At 39.8% G+C, this 26,871-nt stretch overlaps 1 protein-coding gene across 1 annotated transcript; it reads right to left on the reverse strand.

Annotated features, from left to right (window-relative positions):
- On the reverse strand, positions 1-26,810 carry CHODL (chondrolectin). Its single transcript, XM_085593000.1, has 6 exons — positions 26,619-26,810; positions 10,973-11,285; positions 10,138-10,295; positions 5,979-6,062; positions 4,582-4,684; positions 1-543 (listed from the first exon to the last, which is right to left on the reverse strand). The coding sequence occupies exons 1-6, from the start codon at positions 26,710-26,712 to the stop codon at positions 459-461; spliced, it is 837 nt and encodes a 278-aa protein (XP_085449126.1). The 5' UTR covers positions 26,713-26,810; the 3' UTR covers positions 1-458.
- Positions 26,811-26,871: the final 61 nt, after the last annotated feature.

Consider the following 26,871-nt stretch of genomic DNA (forward strand, 5'->3'; position numbering starts at 1 on the left):
TTTTGTATCAAACTTTTATGCAAAGATAAATAATTGTTACACTGTAAAATTGTCAGTTCCATTTACTGTTCATTGACTATACAATACAATGCATGAGAGACTAAAAGAAACAGAGGTTTGTTTAACTACAAACAGTCTTAAAACTGACATACACTGTGAATATTTCCCCATAAAAACTTCAAATGCTCTGTTCATTTCATTGCTCACAGCTAGCTAACTTACATCTCTTAGCAAAATAAACACATACCCTTTATTTAGCATGACATATTTTGTTACTGAATTAATAAACAAACATCATATAAAAATGATCTGAACATTTGCCTCAAGGGGGAGCTTACAGTTCATTCTTGTAGATCCTTTGCATTTTCAAGCCATTCCAAGCTAATGTTCTTTGATGACATTATAATACAGCCTCACTGCAAAATGTTATTTTTGCTTTGTTTTCAGTCACTAAATAATTATACCTCCATGCTACTGTCCTTCCTAGGCGTCTTTGAAATCCATAGCGTGGACTGGTTTGGACTGGTTTTTGTTCTTCCTTTACTGAAAAATAAAAATATAAACTATTTTCAGTGCATGTGTGCCTTTGCAGTTCTTATTCAGCTCTGTGATCAGACCTGAGCACTCCATCCCCAAATCTCAAGGCCACATTTGGTGCTTTCACAGTGTGGGTTCCCCACCCACAGTGGCACTGTTACCAAAAATAACAGACTACCCTGCTTAGCAGTGCTGCTCCCAGGAACTGTATTTAATTGGCCTGGATGGCTTTTTTTTTTTTTTTTTTTTTTTTTTTTTTTTTTTTTCCAGTTCCCATCCAACCAACTCTGTACCTCTGATACAGAGTAGACTTTTCAGAGGATCCAGTTTGACCAGGGCTGGTGGGAGCTGAGCACTTCCCTTGTCTGGGGGGAAGCAGAGCACCCACACCCCTCCAAATCCATGCCCAAGGTGCAGCCCACCCACCCCGGTGGGTACCACACCCCTGCCCACCCTGGGACACCAATGGGTTCACTGAGCATCCTGCACCAGCAAGCCCCTTCCTTTCTGGGCTTCACCTGACACCTCATGAAGTGATGGCACATGAATCAAACTCCTAGCAATGAATGACTGGTAGAAAGCTTCCTTAAGGCTAGTTTTCAGTCAAAACTGTCAATAGTAGGTTTTGTGTTTGGTGTTTTTTCAATTAAAAAAAAAAATATATATAAAACTGGTTCCAAAGAGTACTTGCTCTGTAATACTGCTGATGTGTTTGCTCTGAGGCACCCTGGAAGTTTATGGCAGTATTTCCACATGGCTACAACTGCCACAATACACCATCTTCCCTCCCTTGGATTGGCATATGACAGGGCACTGCAGACTACTGAAATAGGAGCCACTTCAGGAGCCATTTCAATGAAGATGCTTCAATCTCTGGATAGAGTATTTCACACTGATGGGGTTTTTTTTTCCATTTAAGTAAAAACCAGAAGAGGAGAAGTAGCCCTACTTCTGTAAGGTGGTAACCTAAGAGTCCCAACAGTCCTATACATTCAGTTTTACTCCTTTCCTGGTGTGTAAATTAAGTGAGTCTGAGTTGATTTAAAATGTACTTCGAGGGTGCTGAATGCTGCAGTAGTTTTCAGTCCCTCCAGACTTACCTCTGAAGTCCCACAAAGTACTGCATTATGTACCTGAGCCCATTGGAGTGATTGAAAAGACTCCCTTTGGCTTCAGTGGACTTTAGATCAGGCCACAATGCTATAAACAAAGCAATGGCAATGAATCAAGTGGTTCCAGAGCTTCCTTCTTAAAGAAACGAAGTCACTGCCTCCTTCCAGATTAACCCAGCGAAAGCAGGCAGAATTAATGATGAAAGGCTTTGAATGGAGAGTCCTTGCCACACAGCAGGAACAATTTCTAAATACCTTGGATCAGAACTAGAGCTGTACCAAATGAGGTTATCTTCAGCAAACCTACGCTGATTTTCACTGCTGGTTCAGGAAACAGATTTTAGTGACAAAGGTAAGATGCAATAAATTGGTTATTGGTGTTTTGAGCGTATTAGTGTTTTGACCATCAAATGCAATCATAGAAACTGAGAAATATACCAGGTTGGAATTTAAACTTTCTGCAAGGCATTCAGATGATAATGGAGATGGGTCTTTGAAGCAGTTTCTCCTTGCTTCCCTGGAAGAAATGAAAGGGAGAGCATCTAAGCATGAATGAGCTGATAATTTCTGCTAGCTACAGGGACGAGGTGTTGCTTTGCCTTATTACTACCCTTCAAGAGCCCAATGACAGGCAAAATTAGTCATGACCTTTCAAGCTAGGCATGTCCTGGTTGGCCATGGGTTGTGGCTTTCAGAGGAAAGGTCACCATGTTGTGGAAGCCTAAAAAAGAATGAGAAGTCAGGTTCATGTGGAAAGTTGGGGATCCCTCCTTCCCCAGCAGGACAGAATCCCTTTGCTAAAGTTCTACAGTGTCCAGATGATAAGTTCAAGTGATTGTTTCTTTTTTTGATTTGTTTTTTGCCCAAGAACTGCATATTTGTGATGAGCCAAAATGGCTTGCAAGGCAGGTCGTAAGTGGAAATTGAAAATGGATAGGAAAATATTTTTTAAAAAACAAAATTTTGTTTCAAAACATAAATTACTTAATTTTTGGTAATTTAAATGCTTTTTTAAAATTGTTTAATTTCTTTAATTAAAGGTTTTGCTGTAACTCAAATTGGACATTCTGGGGGTGGGGTAGGTGGAAAACAGCCAAACAATAAAAAAAAGAACTGTGTTTTACACCAAAATAATTTTGTCCTTCATTTTTTTGTCATTTCATCTATCAAACTAACAGCTAACAGAAAAAAGGGAAATCTTCCAAGGTGAATTTCCAATATCTGCATCATGCAATTTTGAAGTCTTGGAAGTTCAGATGAATTATTTCTGGATGAACTGCTATAGCATCAAAGGCCTGATCAAAGCCCACTGAAGTCAACACTACTTTGATTTCAGTGGGCCATGAACCTCTCACTGCTTTCCCAGGAGTATTCAAGGGCTGAAACTTTTCTCAGCCCTTCTCCTCAGAAGAGAAGCATCTGCCAGAAAAGCTACTAAGATGTACCATACTTACCAAGAAATCCAGGGCCACTGTCATAAGGGTTCCAGAATTCAATTCCTATGCAACTGCTAGTGTTATACATATTATTATTTTACTACTCTTTTCTCCTTTGACCTTCCCACCTTCTGCAGCCTCAGTGGTGAGGTTTATATATAACATTTCACAGGCTTATATTTGCCTGTCATAAGACAGGTTAAAAAGTGTTCATTTTCCTTTTCTTTATAGAAAATGCATAAAATAAAAACACAGTTAAGTTTGTTATGCAGACTTCATAACGTCTGCTCTTTATGGCTACTTGTTTCAATGAGGCATGGTACCAAGGAGTACTGAAAATATCACTGTACATTCACTCATAGAGACAGAAACAGTCTTCACATTTGGAGTGTCTTCTCACCTGAAATAAGTTACTGCAGCTATTGGCAGGAAATACTAAGTAAAAATCATAAGGAAAAAATAAAGAGCTAAAAGCAAGGAGGAACCTTCTTAAAATTTTCTTAAGACCGTGATATCATATTCCTTTTAGTTATTCTTGTTCTTCAAGAGGGAAAACATGTTACAAATCTGCTTATTATTCTTAATATTTTATGTAAACAGAAGTTATCTATAAAACATATTTCCGTTTAAGCTCTTCTGGATTACATTAAGTTGAGAACACTTCCTGAACTAAAGGAAAAATGATATTTGAGAGTTTCAGAAATACTAGTTCAGAAAAAAAAATTATATGCTGTCATGTCTTTATGTAAATATATCATATTTTGAGAAAAATTAAAAGTCCAAAGAATTTTAAAACATGAAGCAAATTATACTGTATTTAAAAGGCTGAAATGTTTCTTTTTTGCATAATAGTAACCCTGCTTGATACCACAGCTATGAATACATATCTATTTATTTTATGCATCCTCTTTAGCACATACATGATGCACAAAGGATATCGCCCTAGTATGTGGCTCAAAGCAAGCTTTTGCTTTTCATTTTCAATTTCAGTGCTCCAGTGGTCCATCCGTTGTTTGCATGGTATGTGCAGTGGAACAGGATTAAGCAGCTGCTGGCCCTTAGGTTTGTCCTTGGAGTAAATTCTTACTTTAGCTTAGAAAGTGAGTCCTTGGGTCCACCCTGTATCCATGAGGGACCCCTCTACAATTTCCCACAGCCCAGGTACTTTGCAGGTGGTAATCACAATGAAAGAGGTGAAGCCAAAGTGCTGACAACTGCCCTGGCTATTGAGTGGTCTGCAAAGAGAATTTCTTCAGAAACAGGTGGAGTCCCAGCAGCAACATTCTTTGAGACCTGGAATTATTTCAGCATGTTGTGGAAAAGCCTGAAGGTGAATGTTCAGCTGTAACAGCTGTAAGCTACTTGCATTTTAATAGATGAAAAGGCGTGTATTTGCATATTTGGGGACAGATGTAAGCAGTCTTTCAGTGGGAATAGCTTGCCAAAGGAAATATGAATTCTGCATTATAAAACCACTATGGATGAGTATATTTTACCTTTTATGAAGCATCTGGAAACAGCAAGTCCCAAAAGCCACCAGTATCAACAGCAGCAGTGGTATAGTGGGTATTACAACATAAATTAAATTTGGAATTATACCTACAAGATAAAAGTTCTCATTAATGTTTCCCATGTTGAAAAGCTTTTAACCGCGTGAGTAAAAATCGGGAGTAAAATACCAGGAATACATTAACTCATACAAAAGAACACATATATTCCTTCTATAGGAAGACCTCCAAAGAGAACTCAGCAGTATCAAGGATAAAGCAGTACTTGAGTTATGTGCAAAACATATCTTCAGGTCTTCAATTCTGATATTTTCCAATTTTGTAATCCAAAATTCAAGTGTTTTAATGGAATACATCTCACAGCCTAATTTTTTTACAGTCCATTTTAACTGTAGACTCAGTTGTCCCTTGTATGTGGATTCCCTGCCCATGCAGGACCACAGGAGGAATGATCCTGGCTCTTCTCTTTCTCAAAGGACACATAAAGCCTCTCCTTGACTAATGAGGAGAGCTAAAGGTGCTCCACTGCAGGTTCCTGCACAAAAGGAGTGGGAAAAGGTACAAGAAGAGACTCTATCATCTGCCTACAATAGAGGATGAGGTCTGCAGCTTCCAGAAGGGTACTTTTTCCCAGTAACTATATGCCCATGTTCTGTACTAGTACATATTTAACGTACAAATTGTGGAGATTTGTTTACCTATTGTCCTATTTTGAAAATATTTTCTCTAGCAAGAATAAATGTGAATATTCATTTGCACAGTTTGTATTAAAAGGAATTATTGATTACAAACCAGAGTTCCTCAATATAATAATTCCTCTGGAGTTACAAATAATGGAAACACCAGTTAGGAAGCTGGCTCAAATCCAGACAACCAGTGGGCAAACATAATCCCATGGTGCAACCCTGTAAAATCCAGAGCTGCTCCTTAGACATGTTCAGTTCCTTGAAGCAAACCCAGGATACAACTCCTCCTGAGCCTCGGGGCTCTATTCAGAAGATAAATTGCTGAATGAAGCAGCCAGGGGCATTGCAGAATCTGGGCAGTAGGCACCCATTTCCCAAATATCAAGTGTCATCTCTACTGGGAATCTCAGCAAGGCACTGAACTCCTCTTAGCATGTGGTTTTCCAAAAACACAGGGTACCTGGGGGAGCTATGGACACGGTGTTTATTTTAATTTTGGAGAGACAAGGAAGTAATTTGTTTCAACAGCAACTAAGAGGACTAAGACTCTTGAAATGTTATTCAAATATATGTATTTTCAGGGCTCTTCCCAAGGAACCAGACTGTTTCTTCCTATTGACAAAAATGGAAACTGAAATATTTATTTAATTCCACTGTTAATATTTTTAGCAGAGCACTATTTCAACATGAACACATTACCTGTTTCAGTAGCAATAATATGATACTGATCTTCTGGTTTGCTTGTGTCATAAGGATTTCCTGCTGGCACTGTTGGAAAAATATCTGAAAAGGAGATCAGACATTTTAGGAAAACAGTAAAAAATATGGCCATTATGTTGTTAAATAAATTAATAGTAATTACATTTTCATTTATATTGGTAAAATTAATATTTTTATGATTTATTAAAAATACATGTAAACAGGATTTTATTACAAAATTGGAATTATATCTGGAAGAAGAATTACAAGCAATGCTATTCTGAACAACAGCCATATATTTGTAGCTGTTGCTGTCTGAAGAATTCATTTTTCCTATGTTCCAGTTCATAATTGTGCCTGTTAAACTTGAGTAATTTTGGAGGCTCTTGAATGCTATCCTTATAATTATGCATTCACCAACATAACAGAATTTAAGGTGTCAAAATTTCTTACCGTATTCTGGCTCTGCTCTGTCTCCTAATTCTTTTTCTAAGACATTATCTGTTAAATCAATATTTGAAATTGGTTGTTGAAGAATGAAAAATGTGTGCAATAAAACAGATGTTTCCTTTTTTTTTTCATGCAGTATCACAGAAACGGATACATTCCCCAAACAATAATTGCTTAATTTTTCAGCATTTCATCTTCTTACCAAAGACTCTTTGCAGACTAGTGTTAAATCACCTCTAGTTCATACTTTTTGCTCCTTAGAAGAAGGCTATAGTTTAGTTTCAATTCTTGGTGGGACTGATTTAATGGCTAATAGTTAAACCCTAACTTCTTGTGCTGAATATAGTGCCTAACATATCCAAAGTTTCATTTGTGCAGACAGTTCTAAAATATATGAAGTTCTCTCTATCATAATAGTGCTATGAAACTACAGTTCTGAGTGTCTTGATAAATACAGACTGCTAGAAGAAATTAAAATAGCAATAAAGACAATTATTTCACCTGCTCTGGTAAAAAAATAGCTACATTTGGCCTTATATAAAGAAAGACACCAAGATACCCCAAAGAACTGAGCTACTGTCTCTTGAGAGCAGAAGAGGAGATGAGTTTTTAATTTGATTGCATAATCAAACCTACAGGAGCTGGACAAGAACTAAATCTGGTTGCAATTACCAACCTATAATTAAATTTAAGATTGCTGAATGATCAATATGATCCAAAGCCAGACTGAACACTGCAACAGTAAACACTGTCAAGGAAGGGCTTGGAAAAATAAAAGTGTCTACCAGAAATGTAGCTGCTGCTTGAGCAAGGCTGTCTAATGAGGACTGTCCTGGACTTGCTGATGATACAATTAGATGCAATTTTATCAGAGTCACCTACAAGCTGTTTTGGCCTGTGGCTGGTATCACATATTGAATACAGACAGGAGAGTTGTGAAAAACAACATACTCAGATAATAAACTGAAATTCAATATGCATGTGGCACTTTAGCACTCCTGGTGAAATGGATGCATTTTGCACTCGTAAGAGGTGACATTGAAGCCTTTACAGTGATTTGAGGGGGGAAAAAGGTCATTTTTAAGTCTCACTTGGTTTGAGATCACAAATGTAATTTTCCTATAAACATTTTGTAACTTTCTTCAGGCAGTGAAAGAAATGTCATATATCTATTTATATACATTTCTGCATCTACTCATTTCCTCCATGTGACAGAAAAATACATTTCTGGAGAATAGTCTGTTTTGCTAAAGAGCACAATTCCCATACTTTGAAAAATAAATGGCGACAATTCAGTAGTACTTTATTTAGCTGCATAACAATGTCGATACTAACAATAATCTACCTATACATTGTTTGCCTTATATGCCTCATCATAAACTAATAACCTACTTCTACCTAGAGAAAGAAATATAAATGTATTTTCATTGTTACTGTTATCACTTTGTTTCCTGACAATCCAAAATACCCAACATTTTCTCAGATGGCAAAAGCACTAGAAAAAGAAATTTTTTATCACATCTCAACAAGAATAGTAAGTAGTTCACTAGTACAGAATAATTATCTAATTTAAATGTGTTTCCTTTTAAAGTTAGGAAATACACCTGAAACCAAATCATTTTAATAAAGCCCGCAATTTCTGACATAAAAATGTTGGGGTTTTAACAGCATAAAATAATTTTATTTTGTTAGCCTATTTCAAAATATTTCAAACACTTCTAAAAGTGATTAAATTGTCACATTTCCTTGAAAGGCTTAGGATGATTACTGATCATCATAAAGGAGTGATAACCACTGAATTTCAAAAGCAGGAACAGATTTAGTGGATGATAGTATGCCAAAACTATGTCAGTATATCAACTCTGCCAAATAGTTAATATTTGCTTGCAATATTACTGTTAATATCCTCATTAAGTGACCAGAAAGTGAAAAAGTTATGTATCCACCAAAACCAGAGGAACAAAATAGCCTGGATCTCTACAGACAGACCTCTACAAAGAGAGTGATTATTTTTTGATCATCAGCATAGAGAAAGGCAGAAGGAAACTGCAGAATTACATAGCTCAAACAGCTGCTAAGAGTAGGATTTCATAGAATTATAGAATGGTTGGAAAGGACCTTAAATAATAGCTTTTTTCCAACCCCTTTCTATGGGCAGGAACACCTTCCACTAGACCAGGTTGCTCAGAGTCACATCCAAGCTGGCCTTGAACATTCCCATGGATGGGGCATCTACAGATTCATTGGGCAACCTGTGTCAGGGCCTCATCACCTTCACAGCAAAGAATTTCCTCCTACTAACTAATCTAATCCTACTCTCTGTCAGTTTGAAGCCATTCTCCTTGTCCTGGCACTCCAGACCCTTGTAAATTGTCTCTCTCCATCTTTCCTGTGGGTTCCCTTCAGGGACTGGAAGGCACCAAGTAGGTAATCTCAAAGCCTTCCCTTTTCCAGGCTGAACAATCCCAGTTCTCCCAGCCTCTCCTCCCAGCAGAGCTGCTCCATCCCTCTGCTCCCCTCGGTGCTCCTCTGGCCTGGCTGCAGCAGGTCCCTGTCCTTGCTGTGCTGGAGCCCAGAGCTGATGCAGCCCTGCAGGTGGGGTCTCAGCAGAGCGGGGCAGAGAGGCAGAATCCCCTCCCTGCCCTGCTGCCCACGGGGCTTGGCATGAGCCCAGCACACGGCGGGTTCTGGGCTGCCAATGGCCAGGGCACGTCCAGCCTCTCCCCACCAGCACCCCCAGTCCTTCCCCCAGGGCTGTTCTGGGTCTGTTCATCCCCAGCCTGGATTGGTACTGGGGTTGCCCTGACCCAGGAGCAGCAGCTTGGACTTGGTCTGTTAAACCTCATGAGATTCCCATGGGCTACTTCTTGAGTTTTTATTAATTAATAAATGAAATAAATCCATAATTTCCTATGAATTCTGACTTTTAGTTTAGTTTTGTAAAACAAATACACCAAAAGTTGTTTGAAAACATTTGCATGATCCTGCTGAAAAACACATTTTTATTTACTTTAAGTACCACCAAGAATAGAAAATTTTACAGGCTCAAACTGGAAAGTTTACTTTTTACGTCCTTTCTGGGTTTGCACCATGTTCTAGTTTATAGTTCATTTTTCCACTATTGACATATACAGAACTTATGTCATGTCTGAAAGTGCAGCCAAATTGCCTAAGATCTGTTTTTTCTGTCACCATCTCAACTAGCATGCATCTGCTTTTCCCATCTCTCTAAGTCTACATGCATGAATGCAGAAATTTTTTCCTGCCATTCTGGACTTCCTTCCTCATGCCACAACTTTCTTAAAAACCCACCACACATAATTTGGTATAAATGGCAGGGCTGCAACTACAAGGACAGTGCAATATTTTCTACAGGAGGACCAAGATGTCTTGGTCATCCTACCTAGAAAGTAGAAACTGTACACTTAAAACTCTTTGTGAAGTAAGGGAATTAATTAAATAAAAAAAAATCCCGGAGAATGCATGATAGTGTAGCTAATTTTGAAATAATTCTTATTAGATATAAACAGGCTTATTAAATGCATTAAAAATGTATTTTAATAGTTGTTATTGACATATAATATCCCCTGTTAATGCCAGCTCAGGCACGCACCAAAGGAACCAGTACCACAGGTCAAAAGATACTTGAAGATTCCCTCACAAACAAGACAATGTCCCACCAGTGAAATATAACTTCAGTTTTACCTACCTGGGGCATATTTGCAGATAAAATTGTGCTTCATGTTGCATCTATCATCATTCCATTGATAAAGGTATGGCCCTCCCAGACCAGGGTTTGCAGTTGGCTGATGATACATCACCACACAGGCTTCACTTCCACAGGAAGGCTCATCTGTGTACCAATTTCTAGTTTTTGAAGATAAGGTCCATCAGGATGACAAAAAAAAGAAAAGAGTTTGTATCAATGAAGAAATATCAACCCAGTCTCATCCTCTTCAAGACATCCTGCATTTCCCACAACCCTTCTGTGAAAGGCTCAAGCCAAACATCTCTGAATCTTAAAACAATTCTGAGCAAAGCACATCTGCAGAAATAACACCCTTTCCTTCTTTCCTCCCTATTAGAGTCATTTTTGTCCCCTTGTCTTGAGTTCTGTGAGTTGCTGCTACTCTGACCTTTGGCTTCATCAGGAAGTTAAAGGCTTTTCAAAAAGGGTAGAAACAGAACAATGTACGCTAAGCACCTCACAATAATTTATTTGGTGGCTGGAGGTGGCCAGAGCCTTGCAGAATTTACCTGCCTGCTTTCAGACCACACCCAAAAGACTCTGTGTCTAGCAAAACAACCTCCAAATGTCATGCAGAGGCAAATTCAATGTGTGGGAGCAAAGAAATTTGTAGGATGAAGCCACACAATGCCATCCTATCACAGCTTCAAATTCAAAACCCCGATTGCCAGCTACCCTTCATCTGGAGAAATCAAGTGGGAGATGCCACAAATTTCATGCCATAAAGCAAGGTTTGTCATTTCAGGCTCCATCCCTTTCCGTGGAACCTTCTCAACAAGCAGTTTCACACATTTACCTGAAAGGTGACATACTTCCATCAGCCCACTGGTAGAGGTCGGGGCAAGCACTCGAAGTGGCCAGTCCATCCCCACTTCTCCACAGCCCAATCCAGAAGTCGCCATCAGAAATCCCGGAGCCTGATCTGGTGAGGTTTTGCAGCATGTTTTCTATGAGCTGCTGCTCAGCTTCACTTTCCAAGCTCAGTAGAGCCCCGCCATCGATTTCACAAGCCTGGCGGGCCTCCTGGAAGCCCACGCGCCGAGACAAGTCCTGGAAATAGGCCAGTTTGTAACACGAGTGCTTGAAGGCCCCATAGCACACCTTCTGGCCTGAAAAACAAAACCATGGGACTGCTCAGAGTACAGCAATGAATATCAAAGCTGCAAGAAAAGAATAAGCACATAATGCATATGCTGGTGAAGGATGGGAGATTTTTGCCTGAGAGGATTCATGGTGATAACCTAGCACCACTGAAGTCCTTTGCTCTAATTTAAATTTCTAATAGCACACAGTTCATGGGAATCTATGCCATCTTGCTGTGGCCTGTGAAACTCTCCAAAACACTGAAAATTCCCAATAGGTTCTAGAATAATATTCTTTACTTCATAATGACTGTACCATCAGGACTCTGTTATAGCCAGGATCTTTTCGGAGGGTATTTCCTTGACTATTTCATACTAATGAACCAACTTCACTTTTATTGTGTAATCAGAGCTATTACATTTAAAAATAAAAGTTTTAAATGCACATGTTTAGTGGCAAGAAATTGTTTTTTTGATCCCCTAAGTTAACCTTGAGAGGCTGTATATGAGAGGAAATCAGCCACTCTTCACTACAATGTGCCTAAGTACAACCTGTAAAGGTCTATGGGAGGAGAGAATCTGCTCCTTACAGTTCTTTGTCTGAGAAAGATATATGTCTGTTTCCTCAAAAGGAAAAATAATTATAATTTTCAACTACTAAGATTCTCTAGAGTTTTTTCAAGATATACAAGAGGAATTAACACACTCACTTATCAGCCACAACTGAAATCCAGTATGTTTATTCAGGGACAGAAGTCTTCTAAATATAACCATCTCTTAAAAAAACTAAAATCAAGTTTTTCCCCTATTGAAATCTATTATTGGAGAAGAAAAGTAGGAAAATTTATTTTGTTGAGGAAAAATGACTGAAGGATACCAAAGTAACAAAAACTACCAGGCATTATTTAGACTGTTTAGAAATCAACAAAAGTCATTATTTTACTGGAAAATTTGACAATCACAACATGCTGAGCTGGAAGAGATCACTGAGGACCATGGAGTCCAACTCCCAGCCCTATGAAAAGAAGCTCAAGAGTCACACTTTGTGCCTGAGAGTGTCCAGATGCTCCTGGAGCTCTGTCAGGTTTGATGCAGTGACCACTTCCCTGGGCAGCCTATTCCAGTGCCCAATCACCCTCTAAGGGAAGAACATTTTCCTGCTACCCAGTCTAAACCTCTCCTGATACAGCTTCAGGCCATTCCCTTGGGTCCTGTCACTGGTCACTGTTGGCATCTGAAGTATTGATAGTTCCGAGACTGTAGAAAGTCTCTGTCTTTCAGCCCCGCTGCCAAAGCAGAAGCCATAATTGGTCTGTGCTGGTTTCAGGGTTGTTTATTCTGTTTATCTCTCACATGTTCTGCTGCCCTGCCCAGCTCTGTCCTGCAGGGCAGCGTGTGGGGCTCTGCCCTCAGTGGGATGTTACAAACATTAAATACCAGAAACTCCCTGGGCTGCATTTACAATAATGTGCCAATATCTGTCACCTACGTTGGACAGTGTGTCCCCAGCCTGAACCAACAGAAAAATGCCAACACCACAGTGAAACATGGAGGGCATGAAGAAGGAGAAAAAGGACAAGACACACCCAATTTCCTCCATCTTGTCCCCTTTGAACCCCTTATCTAGAATCCTAAAATTTTACTTTTGCACCCATGCCACACTTAATTATTACTTATATCAAACACTCAGAGCTGGTAATTCATCCTGTAAGATTGAAAACTCTTTTCCATGGACCGAGATCACAGGCAGTGTCTCTGGGGGCTCTGTCCAGGGGGGTTCCTGACCCTGCCAGGCTCCCAGACCTGCCAGGGCAGCCAGAGGGAAGCCCTGGATTCCCACAGTCACCAGAGGGAAGAGATCAGTGTCTGCCTCTCCCACTCGTGAGGATGCTGAAGACCACAATGAGGTCTCCCCTCAGTCTCCTCCAGGCTGAACAGACCAAGTGACCTGAGTGAGTCCTCATACGGCTTCCCCTCAAGGCCCTTCACCATCTTCATAGCTCTCCTTTGGGCACTCTTTAAGGGCTCTATATCCTTCTTATATTGAGGCACCCAAAACTGCTCACAGCACTTGAGGTAAAGCCACACCAGAACAAAGTTCAGTAGTCTATTGTACTAGATCAGATTTGCATTTGAAAATCTTGTATGTAGTCTCATTTTTAAGCAAAACCAGATACATGACTCATGTAAATAACATTTGAACAAGACTTATCCTGTTTCACCTTAAAAAAAAATGTAATTTGTCACTAGGAAACAGTAACATCCTCGCATAACTTCATCTATATTTATGTTTTCCCAGGAAATTTTTTTCTATGCACAAAGAGTAAACATCAAAGTAAATAAAAACCTTTAAAGCTACATAAAGTTCATTCTTTTTACATTAGCATTGCTTCATTTTTGTATTAATAAGTAGGATATTTCCAATAGCAGACAGCACAAGGGCTGAGTCAAAGACATCTCTGTATTTGCACAGAGCATAGTTTCAAGTACTTGCACAGAACAAGCAGATTGTATCAAAGATACATTCATATAGGAATGGAAAAACAGGACAAGCTCTTGAATTTTAGCTAAATCTGAAACTAACTCTTATTGTTTTGAGACCATTTCTGTTGTAGAAAGCTACATTATAGGGGCAGTAGGCAGATACTATGCTTAACTTTCTCGGGTTTCCTACAAGTCTTATAATCTTTCCTGAAAAAAAAAAATAAACTCTGACATCTTCACTTTATAATACCCTATTGAAGTTCATCTGGAGAAGGACTATCAGGAAGAAAAGCAACTTTTTAATCTCATTCTTACCTTGGCAGATTTCTGAAAATTTAGTTGTTTATCAGTAATTAATGTACCAAAATAACACAGGAACAAGAACAGTCTGACAAACTTGTGCCACAAGTATGGAAAAAAACAGGCTCCAAGATCAGGCAGAGAGCCAGTTTTGACTTTCTCTGATAACATCCTGACAACACAATGTATGCCCCAATTTCTTCCTGGCATTTCTCTTTATTCATATAGGTTAAGAGCCTTGCCCCCAATAAATGTAGCAAGGGCCATAGTCCTAGCTGGGCAGTGGTGCTGAAGAAGCAAGGGACAGAGCTTTTAACAGAGATTCACATGAAATAAAGGGCATCCTCCTAGACTTTGTGACCAAAAGAACTACTATAATCAAGGTAACAAAGTGATAAGTCTAAATTGTTGCAAAGTGGGAAGTGCAAGAGCAAAACCTCCATGTGACATCCCAGATCATTCCCTTCTTCTACAGTGCTGAAACTCCAATTTTGTTAGCATGATCAATTTTCCTCAGGAGATCTGTCTCACTGACAGGACAGAGTGCACAGGGCAGGAAGAGTTGATCAACATTTTGACCCTCACTGCTGGGTGAGTGGCAATGGCTCATTGCCAGAGTACACATGTGTATATAGCAGCACAAACATCCAAAGCCAAGCACTGAATTGTTCAGGACATTAATCACTTCCAAGGAAAAGTGACCACACCTTTCCCTGTAGCTGAAGATTGGATTCAAAGCATTAATTCAAGATGTACATGCAAATTGAGGATGAAAGCTTTGTCCGTTCTCTTGCTCTTTTTATTTTCCCAGACAATCTTTGAAATAAACTCTCCCATGACTCCTTTCATTCTGTGCACATACTTCTCCTTGAATCAAGTAGTAATTTATGAGCAAATTCAGGTGTCAAAATATCCTGGTCACAGTCTCAGTCATGCAGGAATATTCAACCAATTGCAGTGGGCAAGCTGATCATTATGGTTAATAATTCCTGCACTGTTCCTCCCTCTCATGGGAAAATATCATCTTTGCCTTTATAATACACAGTCCACTCCCCATCCCTGCACGTCTCTCAGGTGGCTGAAGTGCTCCCCTCACACTCTGTTCTCGTGTACAGCCTCTGCTTTTCTGTGACTCTCCCAAAATCTGAATCAAACCTTCTAGCAGAAGAAGTGGATCCTTGCTGGCTACCCAGCTGAGCTTTCTCAGGATGCTCATCTGCCAGCCAGCTGCTGTTTGGAGACTCAGGTAGAATCATAGAATCCTTTAGAATCCTGGCAAAGACCTTGAAGGCCATTGAGTCATGGCAAGTGCTGTTTCTGACCTGCTCCAAGGCTGGTATCCAGAAGCTGTGCTGTGTTCTTGTCCAACACAGGGGCTGCATCAATGCTCAGCTCCGTCGCCCACACCAAGGAAACCAGCTGAGGCTGTATGGAGCAGCAAGGAGGATGACAAGCATTTGTGATGCACAAAGGCAAAGAGCTACTGCAGCCCCTAATATGTGCCCAGCTTGCCACCATTGTGCACTCAGAGCAGGGAGTCCTCTCAGAGCCATCAGAATTTAGATGTGAAGGCCTAATTTCTATCCAAGGGTTTCCAAGTTAAAATCTTGAAGCTTTGTGGAAGAAATTTTCTTTCTTCCCTTAAACTGACCAGAATAATTTTTAAAGACACCATTTTTATTGCGGATATTTGGACAGGGTTAAATAACTCTAAAATCAAGTTTTACAACATGAAAGAATTGAACAAATTAAAATTTGCATGAAATCCAACTCCTAAATTACTGCTCTTTCATTTTTTGCTCTCTCTACCTGTGGTAAAAGAAATAATTTCTTCCTCACAGGCTGATCATTTCTGCGAGAATATATGTCCAGAAACCAACAAAGAAAACAGCAAGAAACAAAGAAATAATTGGCATTAAGACCCATAGACCCAAAGAGTGTGAATGAAGCGTGTGAGGCAGAGCAGTACGGTTTCTGGAAGAAGCTGTGAATTTCTCTTGTTCTAGTTAATTTAATCCCTGTGTTTAGGCAGTGACCTACACTGAATCTTTTCTTTCTTCTTTTGAGCAGACTTTGAACCAGTTCCACCACGGCAGATAAATGTGTTAATGGAAATCTGCAGTTGTGCCTTAATAGCTGGCAAATCATTTGACATTTTAGTGCTCTTCTCGGAACACACTGAGATGTCAGTTTTAAAGCTTCATTTTTTTTCCCTCTCGCTACTAATTTCTGAACTACAAAGCAGAAATAATTTACCGCTGAAAAATGACAGAATGGACAACATTGTACAGCAGACAAGTATGGAAATATCAACTATGTGCTACTTTACCTTATTCTACCATATTTCTGCAGACTCCACAGTTAGTTCTGAAGCAACATTTTGTTATTTCAGCTCTATAAATTGAGTTCTAATTTTCCTGTCACAATTAAATAGAAACTAGATTTGTAAGCAAGACTATCGGAATGAATCATGTTAAAATATTATGCAATGTGAATAATCTTTTTTTTTTTTTTGTCTCATCATCCCATTAGCTGATGAAAGCAAGTGAACAGGATTGCTCCAGAAAGTGCTAGCTACCATTTCTATCCATATGGGTCAATTTTCATCTTTGGGTGTTTCACAGAAGCTCCATAGTAGAATGTTCACAGCCTCAGGAAAAAAAAAAAAAAAAGTATTTTTAAACTAAATTACTCATTAAAATACTTCTGCAGATAATTCTACAGGGGGAAAAAAATCTAATTCAAGAAACAAATAAATAAGCAAATTGCAAGCTGTTATTTCAATCAGTTATATCTCCATTATGTTTTAATAACAAATCTTCATTAAACAAATAATAAGTTCCTTGATTACTGTCATGACAGAAGTTACAGCAAAGTGTCATTTAGAAGCAAAATTGCTGATAAAATACACAGGCAAAGATTTCTCTCCCTAAGAGCATCAGGCTTATTACTAAACTAAACCCCTGCAGGCCCATGGGGGGCACAAAGGTCATTTTGAGTGACACACCTTGCTTAGATGGAGTCTTTGAAGATATCAGGTAGAAGATAAGCTCCCTGCTGATAAAACCCATTCCTCTTCCTCTTGAACCTTACAAACTAACCTGCAATCCAGGATTTGATACCATTAACATCCACCTAGATTAGGTCAGCCACTGCATGTGCACAGCATATGTGAAGAGAGACAAAAATGAATGCACAAAACCTGATGTACTGAACTCCATTATGTTTTTGTATTTTGACTTTTTTTCTCCCCAAGGCAATGGATTCAGCAGAAAAATCAGAAGAGCATTTGGCAAAAACAAGTGTGAAATATTTAACATTAACCAGAGCAGCATGATCCTGATGGAGACCTCTGAAAACAAAGTGACAAAAACACAAGGACTTAAGTTAAAGAGATAATGAAATAGCAAAACAGAAATTTAAGGTAATTGACCAAAATATTCTCTGCCTGTGCTATGAAGACTAGTCTTGGTTTTGAGCTTGCATGAGTGCAGTGACCTCAGGGATGACTAACCAGCATCCAGGACACTGGGCACAATTTGTTTTCACCTGTCCCCATGTCAGAGGGACACCAAGTCAGTGATGCAGTCCAGAATGTGGCCAGGAAGAGACTAAGTGGTAATACATTTTCTTAATCACATTTTGTTTCTAAGCTGATGCATCTTGTCAGATGGTCTTTGTATCATCCAGTCAGAATTTGCCTGGATTCAGCTGCTGGTCATATTTTGCTATATTATGTTACTGCTGTTGATGTTTTACTGTATCATATTTTCATCCATCCACCAAATATAATTTTTATGATTCATATTACTTTTTAAAAAATAAACTGTGATAACATTTCATAATTACATTCTGTCTGCATTTATGATAAAATCAAGTTGCCATCTTCTCTCCCAAAGTTTGTAACACTGAAGACACATCGTTCTCCAGCTGAGTCAGTGTTCAAACCACTAATGTTTCTCAGCTCACAGTCCTGAGCAGTTTAAGGAGTTCCACATGCATTCAAATAAAATCTGCTGTACAGATCACATGCCAGCCTTTATCTGTACTGACAGCTTCATAGCAATCTCTTCCATACCTTAGCAGGTAATTTATCCTCCAATCCTCCTAATAACCAAGCCTTCTGAGAGAAAAGAAAGTTGTTACTGGTTTATTCTGGATTAAGGATTATGCCTAAATTGTTATCACACAGTTTTTTCTTAAGTGATCTCTCAGGGTGAAATATTTTCAAAGGTTCTAGGTCATTTTTAATGGCTTCTATAAAAAACCCTGAGGGCCACATTTGTCTATCCAGCAGCTGTGCTTCAGGCAGACATGCACAGCAGACAGCTTGTGTGCATCATATCAGAGCATGCAGCTCATGTCTAAATGGAGGCTGCCCCCAACCTCTTGTGCAAAACTCATCTATCCATCAACCATTCTTAAAATACTACTTGCAATGGAGTATCTTTCTTGCTAAATTCTTGGGCAAGTGAAAGTTATAGATGCATTCATAGACAAGAAGTCTAAAATGATAAATAGGATTTTTTTTCTATTCTTTCTCAAACACTGGCCAGATAATGTAACTTTAGCCATTAACCATCCCATATCTTAGCAAAGATGATGCAAGAAGTCTTTAGACACCAAGGAAATAGTTGTCTCTAGGACTAACACAACTTTTGTAAAAAGAAAAAAATAAACAGGGATGATGAAGTTTTAAGTAAAATCAAATTGCTGTATTATATCATTTATACAGAGATTTAGTACAGTTATGCAGCTTATGAAGCTACACAAGATGCATTTGTTCTGTCCAGTCCTTTTGCCATGGAAAGTGATTTTCAGTACATTTATTGCTGAAAATGGGGCTACACCTTAATGTCAGCCTTCACTAGTTCAGTTATTGTGTTTCTAAGCACTTTTGGGGATAGGGAATGGGCTTATTTCTGAATTACAACTGTTCTCAATAGACCCATAATAGCTACACCTTTAAAAAATCAAGCAATCAAAAAGGAGACAGTGCAAAGGAGCACCTGGCAGTGTCCATTTATATATTAAATATTCCTCATTCCTAACACCTGGATGTTGCCATCAGCTGAATAGAAGTGCAATTAAAATTGGATTTGAGAGCTTCCATGCACAGTGCAGAAAGATTGCTGGTAACAAAAATGGATAGTTAAGAGTACACATATGACCCCTTATGACAAGTATTGATCTAAGAAGGTTATTTTTGGGGAGGCTTGTCAAAGCCTCTGTGTGCCCTCTTTTTTAGGTCTTGGGAGGATGCAGGAAGATTCCTTGTCCTGCAAAATCTTCTTCATCAGGTTGAATAAATTGGCGGGAGAATTTGTCTTTTCCACAGCAGATTAAAAGTTTTTCTGGATTTTCAAAATCCCTGATGTGGTGCTTCAGGCTTGTTCTTGGTGTACTGGGAACTGGAATACCAGAGGGTATGAAAGCTGCCATCTTCACACAGCAATGATATGAGACTTATTCACTCATTTCCCAAAGAAAGCAACACACATTTATTTCTTGTACCTAGCTTCTCAGCCCTGGTGCACAAAGGAGGGAACATAGGCCATTGATAACAGAGGTGTAAAGCACTAGCTTGATGTCTAAACCTCATTAGAAGCTAATCAATACTTCACCCCCCATAATTACCATTGCAGGAAAACTACAATTACGTGAACCAATTCAGTGTGTCTTCAACTGGAAAATTAATATCCATTTTTATGAAAAGGTTTTAGTCACCTATTCAAATTATAACTCAGAGTCAAAAAAAAAAAATCTCCAAAGTATTTCCCAAAAACTATTTCTTTTTTTTTCCCCCAGGTCAAATCATTAAAGCCCTGACAGCTTTCCTTTCTTCTAAGTGAAACATGCCTTCATTTTGGCATCAGTTCTGGTTTCAGCTATCTAACACATCATAAATTTAAAGCATGAGATCCATTTAGCTTTTCCTGTAATAACTATTCCCCTTTCTTCTGATCATGTGAATTTACAGGTGTATATCACAGGGCTTGCCATGGCAGTCAGCCACTTCCTTCTCTAAAGGGCCAGCTCACAGTTGCACTGTCCTGGGGGTTCACAAAAAGTGGCAACACAGGTGCTAAAACAACCCCCTAAAGTTTCCAATTGCCTTCCCCTTTTTAAGGAAAAACTTGGACAAAGTCAGGCCGATGATAACACTCAAGTGTCAATGGCATCCATTTGAACCTATTCAAAAGAGGAAATACAGTGTATTGGAAAGCTCTACATATCTACAAGTCTGCTCTGGGATATGGATTATTTTACCCAGAACTTTAAAACCCCAGAACAAAAAATAGCCCAACCGAACAAAACATCCCCTTAAAAGCTGAAGTTGTTAGCAGTGGGCTTCCTTTGTTTTGATTTTGTTCTTTTTTTTTTTTAAATTCTTATCAACACAGTAACACAATACATTTTTATATATCATAACCTAAAGAAGACCAAGTACTCCATAATTTCAACAGTTTATTAAAAAAGCATCAACACTGATAAGACTGTCCCAGAGAAACTGTGGATGTCCCATGCCTGGAAGTGTTCAAGGTCAGGTTCAATGAGATTCTGAGCAACCTGGTCTAGTGTAAGGTGCCCCTGCCCATGGCAGAGGGTTGGAATGAGACCTTTAAGGTCCCTTCCAACCCAAACAATTCTGTGATTCAAATTAAGCCCATTCATCAATAGTTTCCTGTGTAGCCATGAAGCCCAGACCAGAATTCACAGAAGCTTTAAAGATAGGCATACTATGCAGCTAAATTGTTGTTAACTTGCTGTGGAATAGACATAATTGACAAAAATTGTAGTCTGAATGTCTTAAGTATGTGTGCCAGCCTAGGGGAGCAGGAATAGTTTTTTTCTCCTATTCCAAATCAGCAGATTTCCACAAATACCCACTTTTATACTCATCAGTCAGTTCCTTCAACAGGTTTTCTCCTAGGCATAAATGTAAGCACTTCTGACGGTTTCTGCTGATGGCTTATTTCTTACTTTTGCCTCTAGAAGGAAATAGTTCAATAACACTTTGGTCATAGAATCACAGAGTACCATTCATTTGGAAGAGACCTCCAAGGAGCATCAAGTCCAACTCCTGGCCCTGAATAGGACCATCCCCAAGAACCCCATTTGCCCAAGAGTGTTGGCCAACTCTTCCTGGAGGTCTGCCAGGCTTGGTGTGACGGAGCCTGTCAGGCAGTGACCACATCCCTGGGGAGTCTGCTCCTGTGCCCAACAATCCCCTGGGTGAAGAATCTGATATTCCTGATATTCAGTATGAATCTCCCCAGTCAGCAGATCCCCCCTATGTCAATTAAATGAAGAAAAAAGGAGAACAGAGAAAACCTACTCCTTCTCAATTATATTTCATAACAAGCATCATCCATTCTCAGTAATTTTCAGTGAAATTTGAATGTCCTTTTTCCAAGTAGGCGCAGTTTCATGAATTTGTAACCAAAGTATTTGCAATAGGTGTAGGTAATATATATGAGTGCAAATTATATTAATTTCCTTGGTTTAAGAGTTTCCTAGGGTGTAACACCCTTTATGCATTTCAGGAGTGTGGAGTGCTTTCTTTTTGAAGCAGTTCCACAATTAACAGAGAAACCTAGAAGCAAAGCCTTACTCGTTCACCTGCTCCTAAGAAAGTAGGAAAAGTCAATCCACATGGAATCATAAAATAGGTGACAGTTTACTTAAGGCAAAAATTGAGGGGAAGTTTAAGGGGAAGAAAATATGTTAAAATATTATAAAGGATAATTTACACTAAGAGAAAATTCAAAGGTTAATTCACATTATATGTAGTCTTTGAGACTACATGTAGTGGGATTAATCTCACCAAACTTCAGTTCTTTCCCAAAAACCTGTTCATACCTAAACTGACTTACTGACCTCCCTGTGTAGACAATTAAACAAAACAAACACAGATAGTGTTTGTTACAGCAGCTCTGCAGTATATTCAAAATCCAAATTTAAATTAAATTAATCTCATTCTTAAAATACAAACTTTTTCCTTCCCTTCTTATAAAGAGAGCCTCGAGTCATCAACTGGATCCTGCACCTACATTCAGATGCACTTGTAGACATGCCAATTTTTTAGTTAGGACTCATTATTTCTTAAGATTGCTTGAAACTGAAGGTCCCAGTGTTTGTCAGTGGTGGCAGGAGTGACTGCTTCAGCAAGAGACTCAACTTCCAACTAGTGAGTGACCAGTCATAGTATGGGATTAGAGTGTAGCAATTACTATCAAAGGATTGTTTCATCTTACCTATTGTACATTAGCATCTACCATCTCTGCTGATCAGAGATTTGCAATGAGAAAACCACTGTGGGAATTAGTTTCAGAAAAAATAATGCTTTATAAAGAACTCTTTATGAACCAAAGTACGTTCCTCTGCAAACATCTTCTAATTGAGAAGTTTGATCTACACAGGATCAGACCTGAAGTACACAGAGTTAAAATCAAGGTACAGAACATGAGTTCGACCAGGGAAGAAACCAGATTTCTCTTTCTGGGAGCAAGAAAAGCCATGTGAAAGCAAGCAGGCTGTCTATACCATTCCACAAGGTTTTTACCATAGCTCCTTCCATGGTAGGCATTTCCTTTTGGACTCTTTAGCCAAGTCAGTGCCTTTCTATTTTTGAACAAAATGCTCTGAGCAAAAAGCTGTATTCCTGGGAAAACAGCATGCTGGTCTGAGACACAGCACTAGGATTGTCTATGTATCTTTTCTTGTCCCTGAACAGAAATGCAGCCTGGCCAACCTGCACAACTCTCACCCATGGGAAAGGTAAGCTATACATGGTTGACAAAGGGGGAGGAGAGTCACCTCTAATACAGAAAGCTGACTCTAGAAACTGATTTAAGTACTTGGGTATTTCTACCCTGAACAGAAGGACTCCTCCACCATCAGATGTCTCATCAAAAATGGGTTCTCATTCCACAAGGTATTGTGGAATTTCTTGGTTTGCAGCAAGGTGTGTTTAGCAGAAATATGTATTATATTCAAAAGTCATCCCCTCATTTCACTCTAAGAGCCCAGCTCATTGATTTGTCCCCAGGAAGTCAGTGCTCAGTACAGCTGAATAAGGATGGGAAATAATAAAGGAGTCCATGGGAATTCAATGCCCATTTTCTCCTGCACCTCTCTGAGTCTCAGCTTTAGTGATTACTGAGGCCTTCAACTGAGCAAAAGAATCTTGTACTATCTGGGCATGCCTATCCAAGAAAACTTTTTCAGTATAGAACTAAATGCTGGATATTTCCAACAAAAATAGTTTAACACACACCTGTTGCACATACAGATGAGATGGCCATTTTTTTATCAGATATTTGCAGCTCAGAATTTGAAAAGATATAGCATCTTGAAACTTATACTTCACACAAAAAAACCAATAACCTACAACTGCACAGTAGAAGGTTTCATCTAGAGAAAATGCTTGCACTTTGACAGACAAAATTCAGGTGTAATAAGCAGGCCAAGCAAATTCAATTAAATGAAATTATGCATCTTTTGAGAAAGGGTTTGTTATCTCTAGTCAGACCAGTATCCATGAAGACATTGCTTACTTTGCAGTACTTTATGTAGAACACAAATCTTATCATAAGCCATGTGAATGAATATATCCACTTCCTTAAAGGCATCTGAAGCAACAAAGTCTGTAGGTTAGGGAAAACTCTGGTAGTTTCCTGACTCACCAAGTGTTTTTCCTATTTAGTGTTTTATATATCCAAATACTTTTGCACCAAAATAGATAAATATTGTTTTAAAATACTACATCACTATTTAATCTGCTATTGATGTACAGCAGTAGCAAAGAGCAAAACTTTAAAAGCCATAGAAATACAACTAGACAAACAGCAGTCATTAAGCTATAATATCTATGATTAATACATAGGCTGTTAAATGATTAGTAATAAGATTAGCTTGCATCTCTCCTGCCCAATAGATACTTAAAGTAATTGCATCTTTGCAAACTGCATTATCATCACTTCATGTACTTTATGATGTCATGGCACAGCAAGGCAGACTCAGCACTTTCTCCTGAGCCTTCTTTGGGTTTTTTTCTTATAGGAATCAATTCTCTGGCAACACTAGTTGGATACGGAGGCTGTGAGCACTGCTCACAAAACGTCTGTCTAGATATATTAAAAATTAAAAAACATTTTGCATCACTTTTTAAACTTCCCAAACTAAAGATGGCAAAGAAATAACACGAAAATGCAAATTGTTTGCTGCCAACAATAGTTTTAATTACATCCTAGGAAAATTAACATACTTGGAAAAAGCAGCAGAAACTCTTTACTTTAAAAAAATGGCATTACAAAAAGGCAGGCCTTTTCTTCTCTGTCCTCTTGATACTGTGATCAAAATGGTAGCAACTTTGCAGTTATTGCTAGGTCTGCTGCAAACTTACTGCAGTCAATGGGAGTCTTCACAAAGTCCAACCAGCAGTCAAGCAGTCTCACAAACAGCTTAGGTGAGTAATAGGAGCTATATATTTATTTGGAATGAGAGCAGTGGAATTTCCTACTATGCCAGATTATTAATCATGACTGAAGCATAAGTAAATTTTTTTAGGAATAGGTCTGTTTAAGATATAGACTTATGATTTCAAGCATTAGCTTGCTTAAGTCCAAACTGCTAGTTCTTATACAAGAGAAAGGTAAGAAGAGGTGACAGCACACACTGCCCAATTATTCAGTGGTTCCACTTCTTGCCTAAAATAATGTCAGCTACTGCTAGTACTACATCTATCATGTGCATGGGTCAGAACACGGGTGTGGTCCTTGAAAGAAAGAAACAAGGGGAAGAATAAAGTTCTTCCAGTACATAAAAATATCTACAATAAGCAAAAATAAATAAATGTGGTTGTTATTGCCTAGGAAACCTTTATCTAATGAATACAACTTCAACAAATAAAATAATAGTACATAAATGGTTCTTTCTGTAAGTGGCTTCAAACCCTCTCCTGTACTCTACTAGACAAGTATTATCAGCATAGTACAGTGACATGAGGCTCATCATATGATTTGAAAAGCTTCAGGGAAATATGGGGCAGAGTCTATGTCCTCTCAAAACCCCCAAAGCCTAATGTGCATCTAGGAACCGTTTGACAAGGCAGTAAACACACATCACACATGGCTTTAAAAGCTGGTCCTGTTTCCTATGTCTCTGCTACACACAGAAGCTGCAGTTTAAGATTAAGCGACTGGGTTTCTTCAGCCACACATGGATTCCTGCACTGACACTGCTAATGCCAAACGCATCTCATAGATAATTAATATTCACTATTCCTTAAAAATAGCAATGTTACATAGCAGTCATATAAATTGTAATACTTAGGACTTTGATGCATCATATAAGCCAGTATAATTCACAGTATAACAGAGGTATATTAAATGTTTCAGGCTATTGTTGAGGCAAACAAGCTTTTTCAAAATGTTGGAAGTACTGCTACTTAGATATTATTTCCTGAAGATATTGTTTTACCAAAAGCCCAAGAGCCCATCTCAGTTGTATCATTAGAACTTGCTTCAAATAGAGCATGATCAAAGTGGTCCAGTGACTGCCCTCCCTCAGCAACTAAAAAAGTTATCTGAATTCAGCAATCAAATGCTTGCAACAAAAAAAATAACCTACAAAAAAGTTTTGTTGATATGCCACTGTTACAGCCACTGAAACAATAGTACACAAATAATTTGCATTGTTCTGGAGACACTTTGTAAGAGCCATGTTCTTACCCACGTATAGACACACATAACTTGCTAACAAGCAGAGTGGAGTGTGGAAATCTTTGTTTCCAGGCAAATGCATGGATGTATAGGCACATGCAACATACCCCAAGTGCCTGCCAGCTTAATCTGGAGGATCTGAACCGAAGTAAGCTTAAAAGGGGTCTTTTCATTAAATTTAGCCATTTCTGAGTATATGCACCTGTATACTGCACAGTGGGAGTCCACAGCTCTTAAACTAAACCCAAGCTCCAGTGTCACATACAGCTTTCTAAAGTACTGTTTCCTTTTGGTTTTGAGAGTTGCGGGTGCACCCACACACAACAAAACTCTTTATGCCGCACATTCATAAAAGTTTGCCCTCTCCCGAACAATATCGCAGACAAAGAAGAAAAATCCCTGCCCGGCTGCCAACAAAACTCAGCGCACGGACGCTCCTCGGGAAGACGCTCTATCTTTTTAAGCAATTCGAGCGCAGCCGGAGCGCGCCGGGGATGAAGCAGCGCTAAGAATTAAGAATACGGGGCAGGACAGGAGCGGGGCTGCCGCAGGAGCCCGCAGCTACCGGCCCGGGGGTGAGCTGAGCATCCCGCAGCGCCCCGGTCCTCCGCAGCATCCCCGCGTTCCCCGCAGCATCCCCGCGTTCCCCGCAGCATCCCCGCGTTCCCCGCAGCATCCCCGCGTTCCCCGCAGCATCCCCGCTCCGCCGCGGGGCAGCAGCGCCCGGGAGGCGCCCCCAGCGCTCGCCGCCGGTGCGCGGAGGGTCCGGGCAGCGGGCTCGGTCCCGGCTCCGCCCTGCGCCGCTCCCGGAGCGCTGCGCTCCCGCGCCGGCCCCGCACCGCGCACTCACCGCTGAGGACGCGCCCGGCGAGCGCCCCGGGCCCGCACAGCACCGCGGCCGCCAGCACGGCCGCCAGCCCCAGCCCTCCTCCTGCGGCCCCCATGGCGCTGTCCCGCTGCCGGCTGGCTCCGAGAGGCGCTCGGGGCAGGGCGATGCCGGCCGGTGAGCGAGGGACGCGCACCCAGCTCCGCTGCTGCCCTCCGCCGCCTCCCCGCCGTCCTGCCTTTATCTGCTTCCCCCGGAGAGGGACCGCCCCCGCGCC

The sequence above is a fragment of the Lonchura striata genome, chromosome 1 (assembly GCF_050655825.1).
Source record: "Lonchura striata isolate lonStrDom1 chromosome 1, ASM5065582v1, whole genome shotgun sequence".
Classification (NCBI taxonomy): Eukaryota; Metazoa; Chordata; class Aves; order Passeriformes; family Estrildidae; genus Lonchura; species Lonchura striata.

Coding starts and splice junctions, on each gene's coding strand:
- CHODL (XM_085593000.1), bottom strand. CDS start 26,712: ATGGGGGCCGCAGGAGGAGGGCTGGGGCTGGCGGCCGTGCTGGCGGCC. Junction 4,685..5,978: donor TATTATTGCTACTGAAACAG/GTAATGTGTTCA, acceptor TTTATCTTGTAG/GTATAATTCCAAATTTAATT. Junction 544..4,581: donor TTCCAGATGCTTCATAAAAG/GTAAAATATACT, acceptor TTTATTTTTCAG/TAAAGGAAGAACAAAAACCA.